Source organism: Pristiophorus japonicus, chromosome 18 (assembly GCF_044704955.1).
Source record: "Pristiophorus japonicus isolate sPriJap1 chromosome 18, sPriJap1.hap1, whole genome shotgun sequence".
NCBI classification, from domain to species: Eukaryota; Metazoa; Chordata; class Chondrichthyes; family Pristiophoridae; genus Pristiophorus; species Pristiophorus japonicus.
Window position 1 is genome coordinate 42244013 of NC_091994.1, and position 9528 is coordinate 42253540.

The 9528-nt window shown below is 49.7% G+C and overlaps 1 protein-coding gene across 2 annotated transcripts in view; it reads left to right on the forward strand.

Moving 5' to 3' along the window:
• Positions 1-7045: 7045 nt before the first annotated feature.
• LOC139228682 (endophilin-A2-like) overlaps positions 7046-9528 on the forward strand; it is a 121876-nt gene continuing 119393 nt past the window's right edge. Inside the window, exon 1 of one of the 2 annotated variants that reach the window (XM_070859922.1) lies at positions 7046-7258. In XM_070859922.1, the coding sequence (XP_070716023.1) occupies positions 7214-7258 (45 nt within the window). In that variant the 5' untranslated portion in view covers positions 7046-7213. The remainder of the gene's footprint in view (positions 7259-9528) is intronic. The other variant, XM_070859923.1, reaches the window with a different exon arrangement.

The following is a 9528-nucleotide window of genomic DNA, read 5'->3' on the forward strand; positions in this document are numbered from 1 at the left end:
GCCTACTCCTGCTCCGAATTCTTATGTTCTTATGTAATAAAAACAGCTCCAGGCTGCCAATGACGCTGCGATTTTATCTAGCTTGTATCTGAGCTGTACAGACCAGCAAGGTTCCAGGTTGAATCCCTGGTCTGTGCTGAGCTAGATTATCTCCACTGAGGGACACTGCAATGGTTCTCAGTGCCCATAGGTTAGAAAAGGGAAAATCATCCAAGGTTCCCACACCTCATTGCTACCCAATGTGCAAAGATATGTGGATATCAGGATGAGGACAAGATCAGTCTTCGCTTTGATGCTACCCACAATTGTATACCTTGCTGCCATTCAATTGTGAAGGCTCATACTTGATAAAGGTGATAAAGGCCACTCGATTGAGCTAAAGAAAGGAAACCAGTACCTGTGGAACCGAACCCCAGAAAAGATTCAGTGCCTTCAGGAGGTGAGGGACCGGGGGGGGGAGTAAGACAATAAATCCACAAAATATTCCTCAGTGACACCCTATATTCTCAAAAAATGACCACTTATGGTCACTGCAGCTTTACCATGTGCAGTGTAAATGTTATTAATGATGCCTATAAATGACACACGCTCAACACCATCTATGACAGGAATATCGGTTCATGACAGGATACTTAAAATGCAAAAATAAAACAATGCAAACTGCTAATGCTGAAAATAACAACAGAAAATGTAGGAAATACACAGCAGGTCGGTCAGCATCTAAATAGAGAAACGACAGGTTAGCATTTTGGGTATTGACTCATCCTTTGAAAGTCAGTTTCCCATGTTATGAATACCCTGAGCAAGAAAGAAGTAAGCTACCAAGTCAGTGATGATGAAATTCAAGGACCTTAAAAGTCATTTTCTTCCATCACATTTTGCCCAAGCGGTGTTTTTCTGTTATTTATTTTTTAACTCAAGAACTTGGAACAAATGTTGATTGGGGAGGGGGGCGCGGCAGAGATTTGACCCCATAAAACAGGCTGAATTTGGAGTAAAACAGAAAAGTCCATTTCTTATTTTGAACATCACTAAATCGTCAGGAAACAAGGGATTAACAAGGTATAGTTAAGCTAAATGACAACTAATAATTATTTACATAGTTACTGGACACCACTTTCACGGGCCTCTATGGCAGTTCCAATAGTAATGTAATACAACTTTTTATGATCACTAAATACTGATGTTATTTTAGCAGTGAAATAGATTTAAGAACATAAGAAATAGGAGCAGGAGTAGGCCATCTGGCCCCTCAAGCCTGCTCCGCCATTCAATAAGGTCATGGCTGATCTGATCCTGGCCTCAACTCCACTTCCCTGCCCTCTCGTCATAACCCTCGACTTTCTTATCTTTCAAAAATCTGTCCATCTCCAACTGAAATATATTCAATGACAGCGCCTCTAGTGCTCTGGGGTAGAAAATTCCAAAGATTCACAATTGGAACCAGTTCTGGGGGAAGTGGGACCTGTACAAAAGAGACGTCTGCACTTGGGCAGGACTGGAACTGATATCCTAGGGGTAACATTTGCTAATGCAGTTCGGGAATGTTTAAACTAATTTGGCAGGGGGATGGGAACCTATGCAGCGAGACAGGGCGAAATAATATGGAGTCAGAAACAGATGGTAGAAAGGTAAAAAGCAATAGTGGAAGGCCGAGTAAACAAAGGCAAGAAACAAAAAGGGCCACACTACATCATAATTCTAAAAGGACAAAGGATGTTAAAAAAACAAACCTGAAGGCTTTGTGTCTTAATGCAAGGATTATCCGTAATAAAATGGATGAATTAACTGTGCAAATAGATGTTGACAGATATGATGTGATTGGGATTATAGAGGCGTGGCTCCAGGATGATCAGGGCTGGGAACTCAACATCCAAGGGTCGTCAACATTCAGGAAGGATAGAATAAAAGGAAAAGGAGGTGGAGTAGCATTGCTGGTTAAAGAGGAGATTAATGCAATAGTTCGGAAGGACAATAGCTTGGATGATGTGGAATCCATATGGGTAGAGCTGCAGAACACCAAAGGGCAAAAAACGTTAGTGGGAGTTGTGTACAGACCTCCAAACAGTAGTAGTGATGTTGGGGAGGGAATCAAACAGTAAATTAGGGGTGCATGCAATAAAGGTGCAGCAGTTATCATGGGTGACTTTAATATGCATATAGATTGGGCTAACCAAACTGGAAGCAATACGGTGGAAGAGGATTTCCTGGAGTGCATAAGGGATGGTTTTCGATACCAATATGTCGAGGAATCAATTAGGGGGGAGGCCATCTTAGACTGGGTGTTGTGTAATGAGAAAGGATTAATTAGCAATCTTGTTGTGCGAGGCCCCTTGGGGAAGAGTGACCATAATATGGTGGAATTCTACATTAGAATGGAGAATGAAACAGTTAATTCAGAGACCATGGTCCAGAACTTAAATAAGGGTAACTTTGAAGGTATGAGGCGTGAATTGGCTAGGATAGATTGGCGAATGATACTTAAGGGGTTGACAGTGGATGGGCAATGGCAGACATTTAGAGACCACATGGATGAACTACAGCAATTGTACATCCCTGTCTGGTGTAAAAATAAAAAAGGGAAGATGGCTCAACCGTGGCTATCAAGGGATATCAGGGATAGTATTAAAGCCAAGGAAGTGGCATACAAATTGGCCAGAAATAGCAGCGAACCCAGGGACTGGAAGAAATTTAGAACTCAGCAGAGGAGGACAAAGGGTTTGATTAAGGCAGGGAAAATAGAGTACGAGAGGAAGCTTGCAGGGAACATTAAGACGGACTGCAAAAGCTTCTATAGATATGTAAAGAGATAAAGGTTAGTAAAAACAAACGTAGGTCCCCTACAGTCAGAATCAGGGGAAGTCATAATGGGGAACAAAGAAATGGCAGACCAATTGAACAAGTTCGGTATTCACTAAGGAGGACACAAACAACCTTCCGGATATAAAAGGGGTCAGAGGGTCTAGTAAGAAGGAGGAACTGAGGGAAATCCTTATTAGTCGGGAAATTGTGTTGGGGAAGTTGATGGGATTTATCGGCCTTCAATCCCCAGGGCCTGATGGACTGCATCCCAGAGTACTTAAGGAGGTGGCCTTGGAAATAGCGGATGCATTGACAGTCATTTTCCAACATTCCATTGACTCTGGATCAGTTCCTATGGAGTAGAGAGTAGCCAATGTAACCTCACTTTTTAAAAAAGGAGGGAGAGAAAACAGGGAATTATAGACTGGTCAGCCTAACATCGGTAGTGGGTAAAATGATGGAATCAATTATTAAGGATGTCATAGCAGCGTATTTGGTAAGAGGTGACATGATAGGTCCAAGTCAGCATGGATTTGTGAAAGGGAAATCATGCTTGACAAATCTTCTGGAATTTTTTGAGGATGTTTCCAATAGAGTGGACAAGGGAGAACCAGTTGATGTGGTGTATTTGGTCTTTCAGAAGGCTTTCGACAAGGTCCCACACAAGAGATTAATGTGCAAAGTTAAAGCACATGGGATTGGGGGTAGTGTGCTGACGTGGATTGAGAACTGGTTGTCAGACAGGAAGTAAAGAGTAGGAGTAAATGGGTACTTTTCAAAATGGCAGGCAGTGACTAGTGGAGTACCGCAAGGTTCTGTGCTGGGGCCCCAGCTGTTTACATTGTACATTAATGATTTAGACGAGGGGATTAAATGTAGTATCTCCAAATTTGCGGATGACACTAAGTTGTGTGGCAGTGTGAGCTGCGAGGAGGATGCTATGAGGCTGCAGAGTGACTTGGATAGGTTAGGTGAGTGGGCAAATGCATGGCAGATGAAGTATAATGTGGATAAATGTGAGCTTATCCACTTTGGTGGTAAAAACAGAGAGACAGACTATTATCTGAATGGTAACAGATTAGGAAAAGGGGAGGTGCAACGAGACCTGGGTGTCATGGTACATCAGTCATTGAAGGTTGGCATGCAGGTACAGCAGGCGGTAAAGAAAGCAAATAGCATGTTTGCCTTCATAGCGAGAGGATTTGAGTACAGGGGCAGGGAGGTGTTACTACAGTTGTACAGGGCCTTGGTGAGGCCACACCTGGAGTATTGTGCACAGTTTTGGTCTCCTAACTTGAGGAAGGACATTCTTGCTATTGAGGGAGTGCAGCAAAGGGTAACCAGACTGATTCCCGGGATGACGGGACTGACATATCAAGAAAGACTGGATCAACTGGGCTTGTATTCACTGGAGTTCAGAAGAATGAGAGGGAATCTCATAGAAACGTTTAAAATTCTGACGGGTTTAGACAGGTTAGATGCAGGAAGAATGTTCCCAATGTTGGGGAAGTCCAGAACCAGGAGTCACAGTCTAAGGATAAGGGGTAAGCCATTTAGGACCGAGATGAGGAGAAACTTCTTCACCCAGAGAGTGGTGAACCTGTGGAATTCTCTACCACAGAAAGTTGTTGATGCCAATTCACTAAATATATTCAAAAAGGAGTTAGATGTAGTCCTTACTACTAGGGGGATCAAGGGGTATGGCGAGAAAGCAGGAATGGGGTACTGAAGTTGCATGTTCAGCCATGAACTCATTGAATGGCGGTGCAGGCTCGAAAGGCCGAATGGCCTACTCCTGCACCTATTTTCTATGTTTTCTAACCCTCTGTGAGAAGAAATTTCTCCTCATTTCTGTTTTAAATGGGCGGCCCCTTATTCTGAGACAATGCCCCCTAGTTCTAGATTCTCCCACAAAAGGAAACATCCTCTCTGCATCTATCCTGTCAAACTTCCTCAGAATCTTAGACGGTTCAATAAGATCACCTCTCAGTCTTCTAAACTCCAATGAGTATAGGCCCAACCTGCTCAACCTTCCTTCATATGACAAGCCCTTCAGCTCAGAAATCAACTTCGTGAACATTTATAGAATATGTGCTGCAAAATGTTTACTGCTTAAATGAACACTCAAAGTAGCACATCACTACCATAGTATCATGAAGCATTAACATCTAATTGAAAAAAAAATTGATGCTAAAATTACATTTTGCAGTATCTGCTGTGACTTTGCGATTATTAGTTGCAATGTATTCATTTTGATAATAACACGAATATAGTCATTATCAAGGCTTGTCAACACTCATCCTGACATGGCATTGGATGTGAAATCTGCAGACCTAACCTTTGATAAGAATGCAATGAAAAATTTCAGGGCTTTTTCCTCAAATTCAGGAGGGAATTACTGATTCACCACCCATAAAAATGGGGGAATTTAGCAGTGTAACAAAAAAATCAGTAAAAACTGATTTTAAACACCCGAGGATATGATATAATTTTTAATTGATACTGTACTGCTAAACGCAGCACCACAAAATGATAACATGCTCATACTAGTCCTCAGTCTCCAGCAGCAAGCAAGTATATTACATTGAATAACAATATGGAAACAGGCTGTTCAGCCCATCCAGTCTATTTGGTGTTATCCTTCACATGAGCAGATGTCCTGATCCCATGTGTCCATCTTGTTCACATATCCCTTTATCCTTCAGCCACCTAGCTAACCTATTCTTACACATTGACGTGGTCTCTTGCTGTTCACAAAGTCTGGCAGTACATTCCATGGCCATACAACCCTCAATGTAAAAACATTTCTCCTGCTCTCTATCCTAAATCTCTTACATTTAATTTATATTTGCCCAATTGGTCTAGACTCCTCAAACAGTCTGTTCCTATCTACCCTGACCCATACCTTCATAATTTTAAACAACTCTATCAAATCACCCTGTAATCTCCTCTGTTCTAGGTAAATGTGAATAAATTAGGGAACAAGCCAAACAAACTAGGCATGTCCCCACATTTAACTCTTGTCTGAGCTGGGTTATTTAATCTCAGGTAGGGTAATTGTTAAAAATTTCCCTGAGTGTTCCAACCTCAGGACAGTGAACCTTGCTGGAAACTGCATTTATGGAGTGAGGTCTGGACTCTCATACGATGGCACCTCACAGTTGAATAGCCTACTGACATTCTTTGCCTCAGCTCGAACATGCTGAATCGGCGCTAAGGTGGAGGTCTGGAGTTCTGCTGTTGCCAATGGAAAGATGCTCCAGCATCAAGCAATGCATTTTGACGAGGAGGGAAGGAAAACAAAGCAAAGTTGTTGAGCAGCAGTGAGGTAGTGGCCCACAAGAAAAGAGCAAAAAACTGGCTACTGAGTTATTCTGACCTGTTCCTTGCACACCTTCCAGTTGCCTGCAGCAGAGCTCGAGCAGTCGTTTGTACTGCATAGAGGTTACAAATAAATGTTTTTCAAAAAAAGTGGCAACCCTTCTCCTGAATGTAGTGCATGCTATACTCATTAAAGGGCAGTGTTGACCCACATTTCAATCTTGCTTGACAAAAAATACATTTTTTTCTCCACTGGCCCCAAGAGCAAGAGAGAAAACCCTGAAGCAAACTTTAAATTTAGAGTATCAAAGATGGGTATGTTACAATGGTTTTGGAGGGCAACTGCTTAAAATTGAAACCTGTTTTCAGTTTTCCCATACTTATAAAGAGAATATATATTCATTTAAACATACTCTCAGTTGAGCTCCCCTCCAATTAAAATTTCTTGACACACCTCATCTTCTCAACTTTCAGGATGTCCTAAACGAGGGGGCCCAGGCCCTTCCCTTTGGGTTTCTCAATAATGGAACAAAAATCGACGCTTACATATTCCAGCCACTTACCTTTTACCTTCCTGAACAACGCCACGAAGAAATCACAGCTTGGAAAGACAAATTTTGTTGAGAGTCAATCCAAAGGAATTCACAGAAGAGGTGGAGAATCCCAATCTTCCAGGATGATAGATGGCGCTACGTCCGTAGACTGCACCGCCGCGGTGCGGCAGGGGGAGGCGCTGTGTGTGGAGGACCACCACTCGTCGCTCAGCCTTCCCTCCCTGCCGGCGGGTGGCGCTCTGTCCTCAGATTGTATTGCCGCGGTGCCTCAGGGGGCGGGGGCGCTGTGTGTGGAGGACCACCGCTCAGCCTTCCCTCACTCCCTCCCTGCCGGCGGGTGGCGCTCCTTGTCGCGCTGCCGGAAGTAGCTGCGGTTGCCATGTAAAATCCCTGACAGTGTTGGGAGCTGCGATCCGTCGGCGCTTGTTTAAAAGCGAGGAGGTGGGGGGAAGAGAGAGAGAGAGAGGGAAATAATAATAAAAGCAGCCCGCCTGGTATTTTTTTTTACATTTGTCGTCGGTTGAAAGTGTGCGAGGATGTCGGTGGCTGGGCTGAAGAAGCAGTTTTACAAAGCGAGCCAGGTAAGGCGATGGGGCGGGCTGGGCCGGGTGTTCGGTGTGGAGGAATGAGCCAGTGTCACTCAGCTGGCGCTGCCCGCAAAACAACACTGCAACTTACTGCTGCAGCATAAGCAGTGTGAAGGGGTTCTGTGGTATCAACGTAACCCCCCAACTCCTTCTCCCCCCCCCCCCCCCCAACTCCTTCTCCCCCCCCCCATCCTTCTCCCCCCCCCCCCCAACTCCTTCTCCTCCCCCCCCCCCCAACTCCTTCTCCTCCCCCCCCCAACTCCTTCTCCCCTCCCCCCCCCAACCCCTTCTCCCCCCCCCCCCCAACTCCTTCTCCCCCCCCCCCAACTCCTTCTCCTCCCCCCCCCAACTCCTTTCCTTTCCTCCCCCCCCAACTCCTTCTCCCCCCCCCCAACTCCTCTCCCCCCCCTCCAACTCCTTCTCCCCCCCCAACTCTTCTCCCCCCCCCCCAACTCTTCTCCCCCCCCCAACCCTTCTCCCTCCCCCAACTCCCCTCCCCCCCAACTCCTTCTCCCCCCCCCAACTCCTTCTCCCCCCCCCAACTCCTTTCCCCCCCCCCCCAACTCCTTCTCCCCCCCCCCCCAACTCCTTCTCCCCCCCCCCAACTCCTTCTCCAGCAGCCCCCCCAACTCCTTCGCCCCCCCCCCCCACTCCTCTCCCCCCCCCCCCAACTCATCTCACTCCATCTCCCCCCCCCCCCCAACTCCTTCTCCCCTCCCCCCAACTCTTCTTCTCCCCTCCCCCACTCCTTCTCTCCCCCCCCCCCCCAACTCCTTCTCCCCCCCCCAACTCCTCCTCCCCCCCCCAACTCCTCCTCCCCCCCCCCAACTCCTTCTCCCCCCCCCACCACCCTTCTCCCCCCCCCCCCCAACCCTTCTCCGCCCCCCCACCCTTCTCCCGCCCCAACCCCTTCTCCCCCCCCCCCCAACTCCTTCTCCCCCCCCCCAACTCCTTCTTCCCCCCCCCCAACTCCTTCTCCCCCCCCCCAACTCCTTCTCCCCCCCCCAACTCTTCTCCCCACACCACTCCTTCTCCCCCCCCCCCAACCCTTCTCCCCCCCCCCCCAACTCCTCTCCCCCCCCCCCCCCAACTCCTTCTCCTCTCCCCCCCCCCCAACTCCTTCTCCCCCCCCCCAACTCCTTCTCCCCCCCCCCCCCCCAACTCTCTCTCCCCCCCCCCACCCTTCCCCCCCCCCCCAACTCCTTCTCCCGCCCCCCCCCACTCCTACCCCCCCCCCCCCCAACTCCTTCTCCCCCCCCCCCCCCCAACTCCTTCTCCCCCCCCCCCCCAACTCCTTCTCCCCCCCCCCCCCAACTCCTTCTCCCCCCCCCCCCAACCCTTCTCCCACCCCCCCAACTCCTTCTCCCCCCCCCCCCCAACTCCTTCTCCCCCCCCCCCCAACTCCTTCTCCCCCCCCCCCCCCCATCCTTCTCCCCCCCCCCCCCAACTCCTTCTCCCCCCCCCCCCCCCAACTCCTCCCCCCCCCCCCAACTCCCCCCCCCAACTCCCCCCCCCCCAACTCCTTCTCCCCCCCCCCCCAACTCCTTCTCCCCCCCCAACTCCTTCTCCCCCCCCCCCCAACTCCTTCTCCCCCCCCCCAACTCCTTCTCCCCCCCCCCCCACTCCTTCTCCCCCCCCCCAACTCCTTCTCCCCCCCCCAACTCCTTCTCCCCCCCCCCAACTCCTTCTCCCCCCCCCAACTCCTTCTCCCCCCCCACAACTCCTTCTCCCCCCCCAACTCCTTCTCCCCCCCCCAACTCCTTCTCCCCCCCCCCAACTCCTTCTCCCCCCCCCCCAACTCCTTCTCCCCCCCCCCCAACTCCTTCTCCCCCCCCCCAACTCCTTCTCCCCCCCCCCCAAACTCCTTCTCCCCCCCCCCCAACTCCTTCTCTCCCCCCCCCCCCAACTCCTTCTCTCCCCCCCCAACTCCTTCTCTCCCCCCCCCCCAACTCCTTCTCTCCCCCCCCAACTCCTTCTCTCCCCCCCCCCAACTCCTTCTCTCCCCCCCCCCCAACTCCTTCTCTCCCCCCCCCCCAACTCCTTCTCTCCCCCCCCCCAACTCCTTCTCTTCCCCCCCCCCCCAACTCCTTCTCTCCCCCCCCCCCAACTCCTTCTCCCCCCCCCCCAACTCCTTCTCCCCCCCCCCAACTCCTTCTCCCCCCCCCCCAACTCCTTCTCCCCCCCCCCAACTCCTTCTCCCCCCCCCAACTCCTTCTCCCCCCCCCCAACTCCTTCTCCCCCCCCCCAACTCCTTCTCCCCCCCC